The sequence below is a fragment of the Erpetoichthys calabaricus genome, chromosome 4, assembly GCF_900747795.2.
Source record: "Erpetoichthys calabaricus chromosome 4, fErpCal1.3, whole genome shotgun sequence".
In the NCBI taxonomy this organism is placed as follows: Eukaryota; Metazoa; Chordata; class Cladistia; order Polypteriformes; family Polypteridae; genus Erpetoichthys; species Erpetoichthys calabaricus.
The window spans coordinates 30,219,059-30,242,716 of record NC_041397.2 but is presented as its reverse complement, the minus strand read 5'-3'; the positions used below and the strand labels follow the sequence as shown (position 1 = coordinate 30,242,716).

Below are 23,658 nucleotides of genomic sequence, written 5' to 3'. Positions count from 1 at the left end.
CAATGTAGTCCTTTGTTTGTGTTGTGCTATGTTTTTTCCGTTAGGCTCCTTGCTGTATCCTCTTTCTGGTACAGGTGTTATTGATGCTGAGGTTCTCTTCTTGAAATAATGACGCTTCTCAGACTGGGCTTGGATACTGACACATAGTTTGGCTTAGCAGAAGGGTCTCAGTTTTCATGTCCACATATGGTTGAGACTACCAACTTTCAGCTCAACAAAGAGCTTTTTAGATTTAAGAGAGAGCTAGAAGGTGTAAACTCTGCAGGTTGGATCAAGGTCACTTCTAATTACAGAGCCAGTGCCTTTTCATTGGTGCATTATTTTCTCCATCAAAGTTGCCATTCATTGAATTATAGCTCTTTGTTCGAACTTAGGTGTCCATTTCACACCTCCATGTCTCAGTGGGTCTACAGAGATGTCAATTCAACTCTGATTTACACCTCTCTTGTAGATGTTGTTCTTCTTCAGATGAAGTATGAGGCTTACCAAGAATGTTAGAGCTGCAGTTATTTTCTCATGAATGCAAGCTGGGGGTGCAGCTGAATTTCTATGGCCCTTTAAAATCTGCTCTCTTAACAGGTCTTAAGTGCCACTACATTGCCTAGCAAAATGAGAAATGCCTACTTGGTCCTACAGCTGTACTCTACAATTTCACTGACAAAGTTAATTATGAAAAACAAATTGGAGAAAACTATGATACGATTTACATTTTATAGTCAGAATGGGTGCTCTTGGCGCATGTCATTTGCAGAATAGCTCAGATGCATGTCTGAGTGCAAGTAAGCAGGATTATCGTACAAGTTCAGGCTATTTTTTTAAACAATTGTTTTTTTCTAAAACTTCATATAATACTGAAATTTACCATATTATACCATAACCCAAAAACCCTTTCATTACTTAATACATTAAGATGTACATTTATTAAATTGTCTAGAAGTGTAACAAAATCTTTTGATTTCATTTGAATTTTCCATTGCTGTTATCAGTATTCTCTGATCTGAACTAATCTCACCTAAGAAATCAGAATGGCATTTGTGTCTATGTATCCTGTATTATTCTATAGTGGTTCACGTCAGCACAATTATTCAGTTTAAAATGATCACTCCAGTTCATAAAGTATGTCATCTGCATTCTATAAATTTCACTGTGTTATCCATTTTAGCAGAAAAACAAAATGGTTTGCAGAATATAAACGTTAACAATTTCTAGTATATATAGATTTTTTTCCAAAGTAATTGGTATTGTAATTTTGTTAAAAGCACATTGAGCTGCATTCTATATATACTGTAAATATCTAACCCTAATAATAAATTAAATAAATAATAGTTTAAGTAACCTACATTTAGCTGTAGGACAAGGGTGCACTCCACAGAGTGAGTAGTAAGACCAATGTTAGATACAGGAAACGAGTGTTCACTCCAATGTACAGATACACACCATATTTGAGATACAAAAGAGATTCACCCTCAGCTAATTTTCAAAGCCCTATGGGACACACTGGTATTTCATTGGCAGAAAGGAAATTAATTCAAATCCTATGAACTGAGGAGATGTGTGTTAGCAACCAATCACAGAATTTCCTATTTCTACAGAATCAAAAGAGCAGTAAGAGAAGGTTGAACACTGTCACCCATTCTAATTTGTTTAGTGAATACTTGGAAATTGAAGCCTTACCAGGAATGTATGACCTGAAGCTAGCAGGGATGTAAAAAAGACATATATATATATATATATATATATATATATATATACACACACACACATACACACACATATATATAATAATTATAAGCACATGTCTGATACAGTCCTGCTTGCAGAAATGAAAGCAATCTTCAAGAAATTATAGAGAGCGTAGTGCCAGCAACACAACAACATGGAATACAACTTGAAAAAGATCAGGATCATAATAGTCATTTGAAAAGAAGGACAAGTCTGTAGGAATACCACTGGATGGAATAAAACTAGAGCTAGTAGAAGGCTAAAAGTATTTAGCAAACCTTCCATTAAGGGAGCACAAACATTTAAGCAATGAAGCTATAGACAAATGCTCAGGATTAATTGGCATGGAAAAGAATGCACTGAAATACACTTCTTTAAATACACAGGAAAAAAGAAAAATGCCCTTTACATGACATGTTATGGGACAGTCAAGTGTAAATATGATAATAAAACACGTTAATTAATAAAGTAAATAGAAGAGGAACAATAAAAAGAAGGTTTGGTGATATAGCAGCACTTTGGATGTCATATTGAGTCCTTGAATTTTCTCATGAATGTAAATGGGGAACCAACTCACTACTACAACAGGCCACCACTCGATGAGAACAGTAAAAATGATATTACTACTTTAGTAAAAATTCTTTGATACTCTGAACTACAAAGGAAGGAAAGGAACTACAAAATACTCTTTTTAAAGTAAAAGAACCAAATTTCACATAAATGCCCTTTACCTGAACTTGTTGATGCTGGAGATTTACTACGCCTTGAAGGGCCAGGGCTCTTTGCAGTACTTCTACCAGGGACAGTTGAAATTTTGTTGTATGAAGTGGACTTCACTACTCTACATTCTGTGAAGAAAAACAAACAGGATGAGTTCATTATTAGGCTTATCAGATAAAACCCTAATTTTACATTATTACAAGATAGGCAAGTCCCCCAATAGAAATCAGTTTTAACAGGCATAATAAACACATTTTCATTTAAACATTTTCTGAACCTTTTCTAGTCAATTAAGGAATCTCAACAGCATAGAGGAAACGGCAGGATCTAATCCTTAAAAGGATGGCATTCAATCATCAGGCACACTTAACTTTTATAGTATGTGTACCAATAAACCAAACCTGCCAATCAGTGAGAATAGGGGGAAAACCTGAGTAGCTGAAGGGATGTTTAAACCAATGAGTGTTCACATTTTATTTGTGAGTACTCATTAAGAAAATCATTTTAACCACCTTAGCACTTTATAATCACTCTGACATAATCAAAACCTTCTGGACCTGAAAGGGGGGATGGTATCTGATAACCCTGTTGTTACCAAGAGATGAAGAAAACTCATTAAGGGTAATCAAAACACATCAAGCATAATACTGAAAAAAAAAATCAATGGTTATAATTTTGTAAGTAGACAAATATTAGCTGTTGTAACACTAAAATATGAAAATTACAGGTTAATGCCATTTGCGATTTATAGCATACTTTATCTTTCTTGTTTCAGAACTAAGTAAAGTAACATTCCAAAACACCCAAATTTAAACATTGTATTAGAAATTGATTTTTTTTTTTTTACTGTTAAGGCAAAATGTATTGGAGCAATGCAAATACCCTAAGTTCTTGTCAATAAGCCGCGGCTTATCTAAGGAAAAAAGTTGTGAAAATGAAAAAATAGAATATCGGCTTATACATAAGTCCGGCTTATACATCCATCGCGGGGGTTGCGTTCCAGAGCCACCCGCGAAATAAGAATATCCGCGAAGTAGAAACCATATGTTTATATGGTTATTTTTATATTGTCATGCTTGGGTCACAGATTTGCGCAGAAACACAGGAGGTTGTAGAGAGACAGGAACGTTATTCAAACACTGCAAACAAACATTTGTCTCTTTTTCAAAAGTTTAAACTGTGCTCCATGACAAGACAGAGATGACAGTTCTGTCTCACAATTAAAAGAATGCAAACATATCTTCCTTTTCAAAGGAGTGCAAAGCAAGCAGTCAAAAAAAAAATCAATAGGGTTTTTTGGCTTTTAAGTATGCGAAGCACCGCCGGTACAAAGCTGTTGAAGGCGGCAGCTCACACCCCCTCTGTCAGGAGCAGGGAGAGAGAGAGAGAGAGAGAGAGAGAGAGAGAGAGAGAGAGAGAGAGAGAGAGAGAGATACAGATAAAAAAAATCAATACGTGCCCTTTGAGCTTTTAAGTATGCGAAGCTCCGTGCAGCATTTCTTTCAGGAAGCAGCTGCACACAGCCCCCCTGCTCACACCCCCCTACGTCAGCGCAAGAGAGAGAGAGAGAGAGAGAGAGAGAGAGAAAGTAAGCCGGGTAGCTTCTCAGCCATCTGCCAATAGTGTCCCTTGTATGAAATCAACTGGGCAAACCAACTGAGGAAGCATGTACCAGAAATTAAAAGACCCATTGTCCGCAGAAATCCGCGATATATATTTAAATATGCTTACATATAAAATCACAATTTAAATGACCGCTACGCGCTCGTGTTGACTCGGCGACGCCCAGAGCAGAAAGAACGCGCTCCGGCCGCTCCAACCGCGCCATGCGGGGAGTGAGAGAGACGGCAATATCTCACACTCTCTCCCCCCTTAAAGAAATTAAATGGGCGCGAGTGAGACCACTGACCTCCCTCCCTTCTATTAGTTATAGGTTATAGTACGTTCGGCTTATCCATGAGTCCGGCTTATCTATGATACGATTTTATTTTAAAAATTCGTATGATTTTTGGTCTCCGGCTAATACATGAGTCCGGCTTATAGACAAGAACTTAGGGTACTAAAAAAACAAAAGATAGAGGACCAGGAGATGAATAATCAGTAGGAAAAACAAAAATTGTATCTGTTTAAACAAGCAATAGCCAAAGTCAGGAGATCCGAAATGCCAGTGGCCAAAACCAAGGTTGAGAAAACGAAACTAAGAAGTTAAAATGCAAACCTAATTAAGCCTTTCCTTAACAAAATATTTTGAAAATAAGTGTTGTGAAGTTCTTTATAATATCAAAAAGATTGGACACATTGAGCTACGCACCAGTATGCTAAAAAGTGTGTCCATGATGATTTCATGCGCATGCTGAAATGTAAACACATAGCTGGTGATGGTACCATGGTTAACAATAAGAATCAAGGAGCTAAAGCAAGAATACCATGGAAAATTACACATTGCTGTAGACATGAAAATAAGAAATGGTGCCACAATGATGTCAGCAAATCAACATTACAGCAATAAAACTGAAAAACTCAAAAAATTATAACACCAGCTCTACATGACCAATAAGCCTTCAGAGATTCATATTTGCTAATCCAAAATGTACTGAGCCAAATCCTCTTCATATGACATAGTCAAAAGAATTTCAATACAAATTGTAATCTGGAAGATGACCTAAGCTATGTGTGGGCTTCTAAAATGACAACAGAAATAAACATTTACGCTTTGGAGGAAAACTATTAAGAGACTCAAATACAGATGGCACATAAGATAGAAGACACTATAGCTGTTAGGTAAGAGTCAGTTAAATCCATTTTTAAGAATACTCAAAAGCAAGGCCTAGCAATAGTGGATGCCCAATGTATCGACTAGTGTGTAGAATGAGTCTTGCATGGACTATGTAGACACCAAGTCATGGCTCCCATCCATGAGACAATAGATAATATTTACCCTTGCGTTCTTAAGTAGGTTAGCGAGTACATATATAAACCCTTGACACATATTTTTAGGAAGTCACTGCGCACTGGAGAGATTCTGAAGGACTGGAAAATGGCAAATATCATCCCATTATATAAAAAGGGTGACAGGGCACATCCAAGCAACTATAGGCCAGTAAGCTTAACATGCATCACAGGAAAATTAATGGAAGGAATTATTAAGAATAAGATTGAGCAACACCTGGCAAGGACAGGAGTTATTCTGAACACTCAGCATGGGTTCAGAAGAGGGAGGTCGTGTTTTACTAATATGCTGGAATTCTATGAGGAGGCAACAAAAGGATACGATCAAAGTGGAGCATATGATATTATTTATCTGGACTTTCAGAAAGCATTTGATAAGGTGCCACATGAGAGGTTGGGCATCAAATTAAAAGAAGTGGGAGTTCAGGGTGATGTTTTTTAGATGGGTGAAGAATTGGCTCAGACACAGGAAGCAGAGGGTGATGGTGTGAGGAACCTTTTCAGAACTGGCCGATGTTAAAAGCACTCCACAGGGTCATCAGGACAGCGGTTTTGAAAGTCCCAACGTCTTACTGTCTACCACACTACTTGGTAGCTTATTCCAAGTTTCTATCGTTCTTTGTGTAAAGAAAATAATGTTTGTGCGAAATTTACCCTTAACAAGTTTCCAACTGTGTCCTCGTGTTCTTGATGAACTCATTTTAAAATAACAGTCTCGATCCACTGTACTAATTCCCTTTATAATTTTAAACACTTCAACCATGTCACCTCTTAATCTTCTTTTGCTTAAACTGTAAAGGCTCAGCTCTTTTAACCTTTCCTCATAATTCAACCGCTGTAGCCCTGGAATCAGCCTAGTCGCTCTTCTCTGGACCTTTTCTAGTGCTGCTATGTCCTTTTTGTAGCCTGGAGACCAAAACTGCACACAGTACTCCAGATGAGGCCTCACCAGTACATTATAAAGATTGAGCAGAACCTCCTGTGACTTGTACTCCACACATTGTGCTATTTAACCTATCATCCTGTTAGCCTTCTTAATGGCTTCTGAACACTGTTGGGAAGTTAATAGTTTAGAGTCCACTATGACGCCTAAATCCTTCTCATAAGGTGTAATCTCGATTTTCAAACCGCCCATTGTGTATTCAAACCAAACATTTTTACTTCCTATGTGTGATATTTTACATTTACTGACATTAAATTTCATCTGCCACAAATCTGCCCAAGCCTGTATGCTATTCAAGTCCTTCTGTAATGATATAACGGATTCCAGATTATCTGCTAATCCACCTATCTTGGTATCTGCAATCTTAACCAGCTTGTTACTTATATTCCTATCTAAATCATTTATATATATTAAAAATAGCAGCGGCCCAAGCACTGACCCCTGTGGAACAACACTCTTAACATCAGCTAATTCTGATAAGGTTCCTGGTACCATCACCCTCTGCTTCCTGTGTCTAAGTCAATTCTGCAATCATCTACTCTCACTTCTTTTATTTTGATGTGGTATCTTATCAAATTCTTTCTGAAAGCCCAGATAAATAATATCATATGCTCCACTTTGATCATATCCTTTTGTTGATTTGTCATAGAATTCCAGCATGTTAGTAAAACTCCCTCATCTAAACCCATGCTGAATGTTCAGAAAAACTAATGTGCTGCTTAATCTTATCCTTAATAATTCCTTCCATTAATTTTCCTGTGAAGCACGTTAAGCTTACTGGCATATAGTTGCTCATGTGTCTGGTCTGTGTAAATTAATTTGGAGATTCCTAATTGAAGTTGACATGCCAGGGGCTTTGTTAGCAAGTTTGTATCCAAATTTCTCAATGAGATAGTTGAATGAGCTCTTGGTCTTACTTTAAAAGTTGGGTGATCAAGGTAGTGTTAAAAGAAATTGTTCAAACCAATGAAGGAGAAGCAGCATTACATATTTGAAAAAAAAGTCCAGTAGTTGTTTCCAAAATGTGGAAAGGAGTTTATAGTCTACATCTTTTCCAAGGCTGGAGCCTTTCCAGAATGCAAGGAATCTAACGCCTCTACATTCAGCCACAGTAAAAGGGGAATGCAAAGTGAAGGCTTTATCCTTGGAGAGTCTAGTGACAGTAAACTTAAATAAAAAAGAGTTAGTATCAACTGGGAGTATATTGGAATGTTCAGAAAATAAATCAGAGTTGAACTTGGCAAAACATTTACTTATCTTGTTTTAATTCATGGTGTATTCTGAATAGAAAAGATGGTAGTAGAAGCATTACACTTAAGCTGCCAAACAGCCAGTATCTTACAAGGCCTAACTCCAAGAACACAATCCTACCTAAGCTACCAAGTAGTGTGGTAGACAGTAAAACGTTGGGGACTTTCAAAACTCAACTTGATGTTTTTTTGGAAGAAATAAGTGGATAGGACTGGCGAGTTTTGTTGGGCTGAATGGCCTGTTCTCGTCTAGAGTGTTCTAATGTACTAGGATTACATATGTATAGTCTATCATGTTTTTTTTTCTAATCCCTGGCTTGTATACGGTGAACGTCGAATTAAGCATTCTGCAACAGAACTGAATCACTTCTATCCTCATGTTACAAATCAAAAGTTTGTAGTCAGGATTGATCATACTGGGGTGAGATAGGACTCTGTCTCAAAAGTCTTTTGTTCATGGAAGTATGCTAAACTAGATACATATCTCATAGAAAACTCTCAAATTACCCCTTTTAACTACTATCCAGACAAAAGCAGAACCAATGAATCAGCCAGAACTGATATTAACCCTTCTACAATTGATGACCACTTATTCCCCTCACAAAGTGTCTTTGTCACACTTCCATCTGACAAAGGTACTGAAGCATCTGAGCCAATTCTGCCAGGTTCTGCAACAGCTGTTACCCTGTGGCTATCTGGGACACTGAACTTTGTGTTGCCCTCCTGACCACAGATCTGCTTCTAGAAGCTTAGTTATATCTAGTACATTTGTTACACTTGTTACTAATCTTGTTTTGTATTATTAGTTGTTGTTATTATTTATTTGTTTATTACCGTCTAGGTCAATTTATTGCTATCTATTCAGTTGTCTATTATTTATTACTCATGTATATATTTATCTATTTATAGGTTAGTATCATATAGTATTGTATAGTATAGCTTAGTATAGTAGGTTACCTGTCTTGCACTTGTCCTGTGTTTATGTATATGTTGCACTGCAGATCCTGGGGAATATTATTGAGTGTCACTATAAGCTGCATTACTGTGTATGGATGGTAACATAATAAAACTACTTGATTTGGCATTTTACTTGATAACACCTACCAGAGTATGGGATCAAAAAGTAATTATAAACTGCCAGCTAACTGTATGGTATGGTAACAACATGAAAATACAGTAGGGAAAGGGACAATTTGTGGTCTGAGAGAGATGTTGTAGTTAAACAGGCATTAGATATTAAGATGAGTGAAATGTACAAGACCCAAAAATATAATCTACCCTGGAATGAGAGTATAGTCGGATGGAATAAAATGTGAATTCCTTAGGAGACAGATTCATCAACTGAAAGATATTATTTATCTTTTTATATCAGATATTAATTTGCAAAGCAGCAGGTAGAATGAGGAGTATGTTCACACAGTGGAGAGGGAGTATATTTAGTAGATGATATATATATATATATATATATATATATATATATATATATATATATATATATATATATATATAGTGATATATGGCCGGCAGTTTATCCCGGCCAATACCCCCACGCCACTAGATATAGTCCTCCCTGCAACATGGAGATGCCCCGAATTCCAGCAGGGCATCATGGACAATGGAATTTTACTGCACAGCCCTGCTGGATACCGTGGGGGCTGCCAGGGGACGCTGCAGGGAGGCACAATGGTTTTTATTATAGCCCGGAAGTACTCCCTAATCACGGAGACAGAAGGAATGAAGTACTTCCGGGCTGAAGAAAGTAAGAAGCTTTCATCTGACTCAGAAATGCTATGAAATCACATGGACTGAGGGACAGAAGCACTTCTGGGTCAAGGAATATAAAAGGACTATGGGAAACCCCAACAGACTGAGCCAGAGTTGGGAGGGAGTGCGACAGAGCTGCTGGGTAGAGTGGAGGATTGTTATAATAATTGATTGTATTGATTTATTAGTGAGTATTGTGAGAGTGGAGGTGCTTTGTGCACATTATTATTGTAATAAACCTAATATTGGGACTTTTACCTGGTGTTTGGGCGTGTTGTCTGCGGGTTCAGGGGTCGACGGGCACCCCCTACTGTCACAATATATATCGCGCATGTACCAAATAAGCTCAATTAATTCATCATTGATCTAACCATTCATGCTTCCTTACATTTACTAATTTAATGATTTGTTTATTCATTTACCGTCAAAAATTAGAAGTTGATTAGTTAGAATAGGGAAAATGATGTTTGGGATAAGGTTGGAGCATAATCAGCACATAATGCAGCATTAGCTTCCTTAAACAGGATTTTAATTAATAAACAGCACAACTGACCAGGCCACGACAACTATGGTTTTGAATTAGAATGTTGTCTTTCAGAAGGATGCTTACTGGACAGGGCACAAAATGAAATAACCATTTGATAATGCTTGTTCCCAAGGCAAGGCAAGTGTTTTAAGCAGCAACCATGTTTCCAGTAAGGCAACAATATCAGCTTTCCTGAATCAGAAAATAATTAATTGTGGCTGATTGCTTTGTGTTTAGTCTAAGACCCAGAAAATTCTGACAAACTAAGGTGATATTTCTCATCCCAGAGAACTGAACAAAAATTATTAGGCATATCAGAAAACATGGAAGAAGTGAAGAAAAGGTAAAAAAAGAAAAAAAAAACTGACAAATGGCGCACCATCAGGACTATCCCCAGTGCTTGTCCAGGATCACATAAAATACACTACCCAAATAGAGCCTACATTGAAGCAGGTATAGTACATCCCCACAGCCTTCCCAGGTTTTGCACATGTGTTTATTAATGAAAGAAATAGGTCAGCTGAAAATCTCAGAACAATAAACCTGGTAGCAACCATGGGTGAGCAAACCATTAAATAAACACCAAACAACCAGCATCCCATTGCAAGAGCTAGAAGCAATCGACCCTTCAATATCCCCATATTTAAACACTGAAATTACTCTTCTATAAATGAAAAATATAAACATTAGGGATATAAGCAGCTGAATGATTACCAACCCAGATGGGGAACAAAAAAAACTTTAAACATTCAAGGTTAAGCTTTTCTTGGTTGAACCTGATATTAAATAACAGTACTGTCCCAAAAAAAACAACAACAAAAGAAAAAACAGGCGATAGAAAGATGCACCAGGCACTGGGCTTCTGTCTCCACAGACATGCCCCAAAGTGAGAGCTTTTAGTTGAAAAGGATCTGGGAAGAAGAAAGCAAAGACACAAAAATCTGCAGCACATGTACATACCATACAAATAATAAGACTGAGCCAAAGGAATCAGAACATAAAGTTTAAATTACTGGAACAGTGTGACATGTCCAAAAGAACAAAACATTTAGGTTTTTACATTTACTGGTTGTTCAACTACTTCTGTCATTTGAAAATCCTGGCCCACATAACAGTAGGAATAATCTCAGGCTAATGAGTTTGAACTTGGACACATTTAAGACTCATTCCATAACTAGAAATTTAACTTGGATACCTTAACTGTGACCTAGTCCCAAACCAACAATCAGGGCATGATGATTGTCCAATACCTCAGAAATTCAAAGTTCAAGTCAGTGGCGGCAATATCACACGCACATTTTTTATGACAATTGGGTAAAGTCATAATTGGTTGCATTTATAAAAAGGCCCACATAACCGGTCAGTATTGTGTGGATGTGCTTTGGAGTTTGCAGCCATCAATCAGGGAGTGGAAAACTGTCGTACATTCCCCTTCTACTTCTACTGAACAAGGCACAAAAGCTGACCTGCAAATTGTACACACGAAAAAAAGCCATTAGAAGCCATTTGAACCATCTTCTCCAAACACTCTCCCATTTCACTACAATCTGTTCTCCAATTTAAAGAGCTACCTTTGTGGAATTCACTGTACTAATAATGAAGACATTGAACCACCTGCAGAAAATTGGTTACACAATCAAAACTGAACATTTTTATTTGAGTGACACACAAAAGAATCATGAGTATTATGTTGTTAAAAAATAATCTTCACAAGGCTCAAAACTTTTCATCACCTAAATTAAATTTTAATTTCCCCTTGGGATTAATAAAGTATCTATCTATCTATCTATCTATCTATCTATCTATCTATCTATCTATCTATCTATCTATCTATCTATCTATCTATCTATACCAAAAGACCATAAGAAGCTTAAGTCATATCAAACTGATGGAAGCTCAAAATATAAAAGTTCATATACTTGGATTGGACTTTACGCCACAGTTCAGTCTCGGAGGTTGACTCACTGTGCGGTATGCGTGAGTCACTACACTTCATTTCTGTTCTAATTGTAGAAAATAAATGTAAACAATTACATATATCATTTGCCCTTGCCTGTAAAGAGCCTTGGGGTGGTGCTTATTATAGGAAGACACAATACAGAATAAAAATAAAGGTTGCACACAGTCTTAACATAATTTAACATATTGTGCTCAAACTTATTTTTTTATTTCTAATTCTAAATTTTTCTTTTAAAATAAAGCAGCTAGCTATGAAATGGCCTACCTGCTCATCATGCTTACATATTCAGTGTTCAAGGAGTTCCAGTAACATTTAATTGGAAGTGATGCCAATTCACCTTTCTTATTATTGTATGGAGTCTATTATGTTTAAAAAACATACGTCAAAGTCAGCCATGGTAATGATCTTAGGTTTCGTTTTGTAACTGTTATCCATCCACTCATGACATTATTGTAGCAAACACTGCTGCCTTTGAAACTTGGACTAGCTGGCATTCTCTGAAATCAGTCATCTAAACTAAAATCTTCTAATCTGCAGAAGCCTGCAAAATGAAAGACAGATGGAAAAGATTTCTGGAATAAACCTGACTTTTGGCTGACATTTCTGTGTTTGCAGTCAGTATAATCATGCGCAGTACTAAGAAGTCAGATAACACCATCACATGAGGAAAGCTAGCAAGCAAACCAGTTTTCAGAATCATGTTACATCCAGCAAACACAGAGGTTAAGACCAAATTAGGCAAAGGAAGATGTAATACCATAGTGTAACAAAGTGGGTACCTAAGGTCATTTTAAGGAAGCATGAAGTCTGCCAGGATGTCCATCACAACTAGTAGCTAAAGCACTAGGTCCAGTCTCTTCACCTGAGTAAATATGTTATACTGATGAGTTACATAACCAGAAGAAACAATTATCCAATAATTCTGTGTTTGTAAAGTAGTCAGTGTGGGTTTCTGATTAGAAAATATTATTATGGAAAATCTTGGAGAATCCCCTCAACCCAAAATAACAGCAAATAGGTGTTCCAAATATGAGTACAGTGACTTTACTAAGATACACTATGCTAATGTATCAGGTGAATTCATTACAATCCAAATCAGTTGAATGAAGCTGAAGCCACTAAGTCTACTAACTATGGATGCCCTCTTCCTAGCAGTTGTTCCTTCATTATCAAATGGCTTATTTAGGAAGAGTTGGATCCCTAATATCACCTTGCATGATTCAGAAGAAGTAGCAATGGTTGAATAGATACTCAATGACTCTATAGACCATTAAAATGCATATTTTAAGATGGAATGGAAATGGTCAGTCAGTCAGTCATCCAACCCGCTATATCCTAACACAGGGTCACGGGGGTCTGCTGGAGCCAATCCCAGCCAACACAGGGTGCAAGGCAGGAACAAATCCCTGGGCAGGGCACCAGACCACTGCAAATGGAAATGGTCACTTTGGTGTAATCTGTGGATCTCCAATTCATAATTAAGCAGTAGTCAGCTGAAATGTCCTTACAAGGAGACACCACTGAAAACATCCCGTGAAGGGAAAGCAAAAAATATCTAGCAAAAAGCACTTTCAATAGAGTCGTGTGAATCCTAGATAGATAGATAGATAGATAGATAGATAGATAGATAGATAGATAGATAGATAGATAGATAGATAGATAGATAGATAGATAGATAGATAGATAGATATGGAATACACTTTATTACAATATTTTTTGATGTCATAAGCATTTGTTGCCATTCTGTCCACAGCGTCCTTTTCTAAGATTAATCTCTAGCCCTATGTGGCCTTACTTTCCCAATTCTGAGAGTCTCGGTTCTTTTCTTTAATCAGTACTGTAGATTAGGTTTTTTGATCATTTGAAGTAAGACTAACAATGCTGCTACTGGCTGACCCTAAGCATACATCTGAGTACTTGGAGAACATTCAAACAATCACAAAAATGTCAGGACCCTAAATAAGCTACTCAAAAATCTGGTAAAGAGTGTCATCAGGCTACAACAAAATCCAATTATTGTTTGACTTTCTGGAGCACGAACGACCACCCCACAGAGCAAAGGCATGACCATTCAATAATTGGAACAGAACACATAGGATGGATGAAGATCTACAGTATCTGTTTATTATGTAGTTACTTTCATATCTATCTATCGAATAACTTTCCTAACCATCTATTTTACAGTATGTTTATCCATGTCTTATCTTGTGTAGTTCCTTTCATTGCTGTCTATATTATGTCATTTTGTCTCTAATAATACCTTATAGTGCCTTTTATCTCTCTTTTTCTCACTATTTAGGTACTCATTCTGTCCTGTTAAAATCACTACTTGTTATAATGAAGGTCAAGTTAAAGTACTGCTATTAAGTCTGAATGTTACAGTATATACTACCAGATCTCCATGTCCTTACAGAAACACCAGTCTTTATTACTGTAGCATTTTTATTTTTGCTTCTTGCTGTTTTTTTATCCATAGGTAAAAATTCAATGATTTGCTGTAGACTTCTAATTAGAAAACAAGATAAAATGAATATCTCTTTTTTGCTAAAATAAATTTTCTTTGTGAAGAATCTGATCTTTTCTTCTCCCATGTGTCTTCAAACCAAAATGTCAACCTTTACATTTATATTATGTGCACAAAAACAAAAATGTTGGCAATCTGAGCTTATTGAAACCTTACTTAGAATTGTTAACCGTAACATTTACATGCTCAAGCATCCAGTATTATAGCTTCTTTATGTATGTGAGATCACACACATGAATGCAGCTACATTCAGATGTAAGCCCATCTTGTTATGAATACAAAGTAAACAAAGCACTTATATCCTATTTGATATTACACGAGGTGTGAGTTCAGGAACATCACACACTGGGGTCACACCCATATTTACATATTGTGTTATTGGGATGGATGTCTCAGTATCTGCTGCAGGGGCAGCTGATTCCCAGTGAAGATAGAATTGCATGTACAATGCCAGACACTGGGTAAAGCTCATCTATGGCTGGACAGATATTCAATCCACTCAATTTTCTACTATGTATTTTCCAGTTCTGTTTGGTGTGCTCTTTCCAGTAATTTATCCTGTATTGCAACTTTATGTTGTTGCTTTGAAATACATGTTTATACAATATTAATGATAGTGTATGGTATAAAATAAAGACAGACTAATGGCCCACTTGGCAATTTTTCATTAATCCCTTATTAGTTTGGTATGGCATTGTAATCAGAAAAATAAGTTTAATGTCACTGTGCTCTGTGCAGACATTTTAAATGTTTTTTCTTTTCTTTTTACATGCACAGCTGAGCCAGATTTAGTACAAAGGGGCTCAGCATTTAGAATTGTTAGGCCAAACATAGGACAAGATAGACAAAGACAGCTGGGGGAACGTGCAGTCAGCCTGAAGACAGATGTATACTATTTGTCATCTGTTAAGAGTCAGCATAAGATCTTCTTTGCTTGTTTGGAATTGGACTATTTGCTTACATGGAAGCCTGCACGTGGAGAAAACAGTACAAAAGACTTGGACAGCAGCCAAACACCTCTAAGCCCATGGACAGATGGGGGATATCGTCATCCTGTCCTGAAAACCCTTCCAGCGCAGCGATGAAAATGGCAGACTGTATACATCGAGATCCCACTTTGGTAATTGTCTTGACATTTGGCTTCCTTCGCCTGTAATGCCGCATAAATCGTCATTAAAGAAAGCTAAGTTACTTTCTCTTATGTGATTTCTTACCGCCGTATCACTAGGTGAGAGGTATCGCCTTTTAATATTATATCTATATAGTTTCGGGTTACTTAAGACACCGCAATTGCAAAATAACTTATTCCAACCAGGGAGCTATCGCCCCTAGAGGAAAACAGGCATGGAGGCCAGTGATGATACATTTTTCTTGCAATATTCCGAGTGAAAATGAGAAATGGTAGTTAACTCCTGGGCTCCCTGACATCCTCTTGTCATCAGTTACAAAGAAAGATGCACAATGGTATATCAGTCCAGTATCTTTACTTAATCTCTTCACATAGTTTATTGGCATTATCTTATATAAAATCTGACTTTATTACAACAAATCAGTGCTTGTGATCAAATTGTTGAGTAGCATTGCATCATACTGTATATATTTTATAATAATGAAACTGAACACTGGGCTGGTTAAGTTTTGTTATGAACAAGAAAGGTCCATCGCGAAGGTTATGTGGCAGAAATAATATGAGAAAATACAACAATATAAACAAAAGATCGTTATCATAGATAACTGATCGTGGTGTAAAAGTATCCTAAAGCAACGATGTTGACCTGGTAATCATTAGTCATTAAAACACTTCACAAGCAGTTGTGCTCCTCAGTTCTCTCTCTCTCTACAGTCAGTTTTTTTAAAAGTAGGGTCTCCTCAGGGTTTTACACTCAGATTTAAATAAGCAAAGGTGCTGACTGAAATCTGCCTAAATGTAATGAAAAATATAACAAATCAAATTCTGTATAGCCTCCTACAGCATGTGGGCTTATACAGAATGCATCACACTAAGCAAGTGTTAACTTTGACTGAAACACAAGCCTAAGAGAATCCCCACTGGAGTACTTTGGCAGTCTGTTAATCAAAAACAATGATTTAATTGTAAATGCACACATTTCTTTTATTTGTGAGTGACAGCCATTTCACCACTGAGACCAATCAGTGCTAAATTCCATTGAATTCCCTCAGAGTTACAAACAAGCCAAGTAAAAAGTATGAATTTTTTAAACATCTGAAATCCAAAATATATCGTTAAAAGAGGAAATGGTCAAAATGTACAATGACTCAGCCACTCTTATTGAGTGAGCAAATCACAAATCAATTTAACCTGCCCATGCTGAGGATATGGAAGGTTAACAGAGGGATCTGCACACAAAGCAACATTGACACAGTAAAATTTCAACTAGGAGAGGGTCGTAAAAGATGGGAATCAAAAGTGCTAACCACTGTGCTACAGTATCACTAAAATAAAAACAAAATCCCAATTTAAGTGAAGACAAAAGAAACAAAAATGCCAAATGATGCATTTAAAGTCACAAGGATGAGGTTGAAACTATACCAGGCAAATTCTGAATGCAAAGTAAGAGTCTTTACAAACCCAACTGCTAAAACACAGCACTGTAAGGAAGGAGACAAGGCAACCATGAGTCAGACAAAGTTAAGAGTACGAGATAAATTCATAAATTTAGGGGTAAGTTTGCAAAGCAGGCAGAATAAAACAGTATAAAATCCTATCAGGGCACTGTAAAAATATACAATGCCTTTTGAAAAGAATAAGAAAGTGAACAATCTGAGTGAGTGTTTATCAAAAGTTGAGGAATGGGCTTTGGAGCAGAAAGATGGCCAGCAGCCAAAGATAAAAATAATAATAATAATAATATTATTATTATTATTATTATTAAGTTACATTTATTGAGCGCCTTTCACAAGCCCAAGGTCGCTTTACATACAAAGTAAAAAAAAAAATTACACAGATGACAAAAGTTCGTAGAAGAGGAAAGTTTTCAGTTGAGATTTAAAAGTGCAGAAAGAGGAGCAATCTCGGAGATACTGAGGAAGAGAATTCCAGAGTTGAGGGGCTATAGCACTGAAGGACCTGCCCTCCCAAGGTGGAGAGTCTGGTGCGTGGGACAGTAAGGAGATTGCTGCTCAAGGACCTGAGAGAGCATCAAGGAGTGTAAGGAGCTAGTAGCTGAGTGAGGTAGAGGGGGGCAAAGTTATGTAGGGCTTTGAAGGTGAGAAGCAGAATTTTGTATTTAATCCTTGATGGAACCAGTAACCAGTAAAGCTGGGAGAGAACAGGGGAGATGTGAGCAAAACGCTTTCTATGGGTGAGGACTCTAGCTGCAGAGTTCTGAATATACTGTAGCTTCTGTATAGATTTTGCAGGTAGGCCAATGAAAAGGGAGTTATAGTAATCAACACAAGACTTTATGAAACAATGAACCAGAGTTTGAGCATCATTAAAGGACAGAAATGGACGGAGGTGGGCAATGTTACGGAGAGGATAGAATGAAATTTTGGAAAGAGACCTAATGTGTATCTCAAAGTTAAGTGATGAATCAAACAAAACACCAAGATTTCTGACAACAGGAGCAGGTTTGACAAGTGTACCATCAACAGAAATAGAGAAATTGGATGCCTTAGAAAGTTGGGATTTTGGACCTACCAGTAACACTTCAGTTTTATTGGCATTAAGTTTGAAAAAGTTATTTTCCATCCATCAGTGATGCATTCAGTGAGTGTGCTGGGAGGTGAATCTGTAGGGGAGTCTGTACTAAGATATAACTGTATATCGTCTGCATAACAGTGGAAGTTAAGGCCATGTCTGCAAATAATCTGATCCAAAGGAAGGATATAAAGTAGAAAAAGTAATGGCTCAAAGACTGAACCCTGAGGGACACCATGTGACACAGGTGAGGTGGAGGATTTATATCGGCCGAGTGTGACAAACTGTTGCCTATTAGAAAGATATGATGTGAGCCATTGAAGGGCTAAGCCAGAGATGTCTACAGCAGAGAGACGTGACAGGAGGATTTCATGGTTAACTTAAGTCAAGAAGGAGGAGAATATTAAGGAAACTGCAATCTACAGACCAGAGAAGATCATTGACTACACGGAGAAGAGCTGTCTCAGTGCTGTCCTGTGTATGAAAGCCAGACTGAAAAGGCTGATAGAGTGTATTATCTAGAAGAAAAGCATGGGGTTGTGTAGCGGAGATAGGGATAGGGAGATTAGAGATAGGTCTGTAACTGGAGAGAAAGGAAGGATCCAGGTCAGGTTTTTTAAGGATTGGGGTAACTGCAGCAGTTTTGAGGGCAGTAGGGACAGAACCTGAAATGAAGCATGCATTTACCAATGAGGCAATAGGAATACTAATTATGGATGAGCATGTCTTAAGCAGAGAAGTGGGGGCAGATTCAAGCAGACAGGAGGAGGCATTAGACTTATTAATAAGTTCAGAGATGGCAAGAGAGTCAACAGGTGAGAAACAAGCGAGTCTTGATGATGGAGATGGCAGATTAGAATGAGTGAGTGACTGTGGTGTGGAGGGGGAAATGTGATAGATTTGACCAATTTTGGTATTAAAGAAATGTAAGAAAGCCTGACACGGTTCAGCTGTATTGGGGTATGCTAGGGGAGGGGGTTGGAGGAGTTTATTAACAGTTCTAAAAAGAGTTCTAGGCCTAGTCTTAGCACCATTTATGAGAAAGGAATAATAGTTAGAGCGAGCAGTGTTAAATATAAGGATGCCCTTAAGTATGTGCTCAGTGTAAAGCTGTGAATGAACTGTGAGGCCTGTTTTCTTATAAAGCCATTCAAGACGCCGGCTAGTGGCTTTCATAGCTCTGAGCTCATCGGTGTACCAGGGACAGGAGCGGGAGGATGGAACATGCCTAGTCCTTAAGGGAGTAAAGTTATCTAACAATTGGGAAACACAGTTGTTATAAAAGGAAACCATGTTTTCAGGAGAGGGAAGACTATGCAATTCAGAAACAGTCGAAGACAAAAGGGAAGCAGCAAACAAATCAGAATTAACAGACCTAATGTTGCGATAGGAGACAGACTTTTTTTTGACAGATGTAGTGGTAATAATGCTAAAGTTACATTCAATAATCTTATGATCAGAAATACCAGAGAGTGAACCTGAGACAGAGACATTATTCAAGCCATTTGAACAAAGCAAGTCAAGAATATGACCCTGAGTATGAGTGGGGAAATCCACATGCTGTGTCAAGTCAAAACAATCCAAAGTTGAGATGAATTCAGCTGTAAGAGAGCAGTTGGTATCAACATGAATATTAAAATCACCAAGTAAAATTACAGCAGGGCAAAGAGATGAGATTACAGTGAGAAGTTCATTAAATTCAGACAGAAAGTTCACCACAGATTTGGGAGGGCGATAAACTAACAACAGTAGTACAGGAGGGGAGGAAACAACAGCAATATATTCAAAAGATGTGACTTCAAAAAAAGGAAAGTTCCTTCATTGTCAAGGTAGATCTATAAACCACAGCCAGGACACCCCCTTTTCCTGTTAACCTGGGTTTAGATATGTGGCTATAGCCTAGGGGGGACAGCAAGTTTTAATACAAATAGTCACCAGGTTTTTGCCAAGTTTCTGTAAGAAGAAACATGTCCACTTGCTTCTGGGAGATGAGCTCATTAATCAGCGATGTCTTGTTAGTGATGGAGCGAGTGTTCAAAAGGGTGAGCCTAAAGTTGGAAGAGCCGGGAGAGTAGGGCGCAGACACTTCCTGAAGAGGACGAAGATGGCCCATGTGTATTCCTCGGACAGCCCTAGCGTTACGCTAGTGAACACGGTGAGATGTCAATATAGTTGGAATCGACGCATCCGAGCCATAGATCCGCGAGGGGTCTCTTTTAGACTGGTGAATATAGCGAGGACGCCGAGTAATTCCAAGCAACTGGTAAACACTTTAAGTCAGGGAGACCAATTGTGGATGACAGTCAAGATTTTTAAGTTCATATGGAGAATATATGAGCTGCATTGCCAAAAAAGTAGAAATGACAACACACAGCACAACTCCAAACCAGAGACAGAACAGGCTAAGAATATCCAGACAGCGGTGGACACCGCCAAGAGCGAACAGAATGCCACACACCACCATGCTAACTTCAACTACACACGTTAGCCAACCCAAATCTCACTGCATAACCAGCTAGAAAAGGAAAAGCACAGCAGGCAGGCTGCACATTCACAGTTCATACTGGAGACTGCAAACAAAGCAAGAGTAGATAAATACTCACCGCGAAGGGAGTAACAGGAGAGAAGGAAGATAGCTCCCGCAGGACTGAAGCAGGTGTGATCTAGGCAATCGCCAGTGGCATTCGTAAGTAAAATTCAAAAAGAGCGGTCAAATCAGAAGATAAATGTGGAAAAGTCCGTTGGGACAAAACAAAACAAATACAATGCCACCGGTGAGAAGTGGCAGCCAAACGCGCACAGCGTACTCTCAACCGGAAGTAAGGCATAGGAGGATGTAACTTATTATAATAAGTTATTATAATAAGTTACATTTATAGAGCGCCTTTCACAAACCCAAGATCTCAGTTTTCCAGCATATTTCACTTTATTAGTCATGGTGTAGCAGTTTGTAAACATCACAGGACTAAGTGTTAAAAAGGCAGTCATCTTGGTAAAGGTGTAGCCAGGAGTGATGATCGAGGAGTCATCACTATAATCAGCATATCTGAAAGGAGCTAGAGATTTGTGAGCAATACAGTATAATACTGTACATTATTACTATATAATACCATATAATAGTGAGATGTACTTTGTGGGCTACTTCATCAAAACTATAATGATAAATGGATTTTAAGCAGATTAACTGACTTGCTCAGTGTCAGAGATAGAAGCAGGAATTGAATCCACAACTTTGTGATTTAAAATCTGACATCTACATTAAGAAGAGCAATGGTGACCCTTAACATTAGCATGGTTGAAGTCATTTTAAAAGAAAACAATTTACATTATTTTTTCATTAAATACTGTAACTACAGTAGGATTATTTTGGGTTTCGTAATTTATACTGAGCTCAAATGACAAACATAATTACAGTCTTACAAGGCATCAACTAGACCGGACATTAGATAATGTATCAATACAAAATAAATGTTAAATGTATCAACAGAGTATTTTCAGTCTTATTTAAGAGACTGTAGAGACATTGAAGATCATTTTATACAATTAATACAATTGAAGGGTTTAGGTGTAACAAATATTAATTTGTTCATGAGCATTTTTGCCCATAGATATGATTTTAAGTTTCACTTGAGAAACTTGCAATATACAGTATATGATAAGTGAACAGCAAAAAAGCAATATTACCAAATCACAACCAAAGTGTAATATTGTACTGCAGGAGACGGTGGCACTGCCCAGAAAGCAGGAGACAGAGCTGGAGTTAAAGATGTTAAGATTTACGTTGTGTGATGAGGATGGACAAGGATTAGAAATGACTACATTAGAGGGTCTGCACAGGTTGGATGGTTGGGAGACAAAGTCAGAGAGGCAAGATTGCGTTGGTTTGGACATGTGCAGAGGAGAGATGCTGGGTAAATTGGGAGAAGGATGCTAAGGATAGAGCTGCCAGGCAAGAGGTAAAGAGGAAGGCCTTAGAGAAGGTTTAAAGATGTGGTGAGAGAGGACATGCAGGTGATGGGTGTAACAGAATAAGATGCAGAGGACAGAAAGATATGGAAGAAGATGATCCGCTGTGGCAACCCCTAACGGGAGCAGCTGAAAGAAGATTGAAGAAGAAGTGCTCCTGGTGTTTCCCACATCCTCTACCACTATTTTTCCTTCCTTCAAAATAGTCTTTGGGTGGTTTTTAAAAAATATACACATTAAATAATGTTAGAGTATTCTTTAACAACAGAAAGATGTCAAGCGTTTTGTAAATTACAGTGGTTAATTCAATAAAAGCTTTCCATCCCAATGTTGTCCTTAGTGTATTGTATATACTGTATATTGTGAGCAACTGGGATATGCCTTCGATCTTTAGAGCTGATTCAGTTACAGAGAAAACACTCACAAAGAGAGCACTTTTTTAAGGGCTGAACCAGTTGGAGAGTGTGCAAGTCTTGTATCTCACAGTCTTTGAAAACGTTAGAGCTAATTGAGTTACTGTGCTTTCTGTTCACTACCACACTGAGTTTTCTATCTTGTAGATCATTCATGGAGCAGAATAATGCCAATGGAGATGCCTGTGAATTATTTTAATTTTCAGGAAGAAACAAGTGAAGAAGTTTAACATGTTTTCTGTGTGCCCTTAAAAGAGACTTTAGTACTGGTCCTTTAAGTTCAAGAAAAAATAGTGTTTAACAGAACTTTTCGGAGCACTTTTTGTGCAACTCTGGACATATTATATATATGTATATATATATATATATATATATATATATATATATATATATATATATATATATATACTGTATATATATATATATATATAATGAGACCTGGGTCCGAACACCACCAGACAGACACCGCTTCTATATAAAAAAAACACACCTTTATTGCTGAAACACAGTCCTGCACAGCACACAATGCTCCCAGCACCAATCACTCTCAACACGGGCCTTTCTCTCCCTGTCCGTGGGCTACCTTTCCTCTCTTCATGGGAGCTTCGTCCTGCTCCCACTCCACTTTGATTCCCACCCAGATGTGCTCCAGGTGCCTGATGACACTCTTCCAGCAGCACTTCCTGGTGTGGTGGAAGTGCTGCCCTTGCACCCGGAAGCACTCTGGGCATCCCTGGAAGGATCTTCCTCCATCTACCCAGGTGTGGGGGAAGTGAATGTTTCGCAGGCTTCATGAGACTCAGGGTGCCCCCTGGCGGTGGCCACGGGCCCCAATGGGCTTGAGCCTCCTTGCTCCTTTTCCCTGGTCCCCTCAACATCCAGGGCGGTTGCCCCCTCATGGCCTGGGGGACGTATACACCACCTCCCGGTCCTTCCAGGCGCCCCGGCTGGGTCTGTCCCCCAGGTTCCCGTGACAATATATTATATATATATACACACACACACACACTGTGGCAGACGGCTGGGACGCCCCTTTGACACTGGATCCAGGGGAGCAGCCATGGGATGCACATTACGTCCCCCGGAACACTTGGTGGCAGCCCCCTGGGTTGCACCGGGGCCACAATTGTGTTACTCCGGAGCCACCGCCAGGGGGAGCTGCACGGCTTCCTGATCTCGTTCTTCCACCACACCCGGACGTGCAGTTGGAAATCCGTCATCAAACACCTGGAGCACTTCTGGGTGGACTATAAAGGGAGC

The 23,658-nt window shown here is 38.2% G+C and overlaps 1 protein-coding gene across 4 annotated transcripts in view; it reads right to left on the bottom strand.

Annotated features, from left to right (window-relative positions):
* Positions 1 to 23,658, bottom strand: part of dclk1a (doublecortin-like kinase 1a) — a 433,299-nt gene that overhangs the window by 144,327 nt on the left and 265,314 nt on the right. For all 4 annotated transcript variants that reach the window (XM_051926745.1, XM_051926741.1, XM_028799297.2 and 1 more), the window contains one exon: positions 2,454 to 2,570. In XM_051926745.1, coding sequence (XP_051782705.1) covers positions 2,454 to 2,570 — 117 coding nt within the window. The remainder of the gene's footprint in view (positions 1 to 2,453; positions 2,571 to 23,658) is intronic.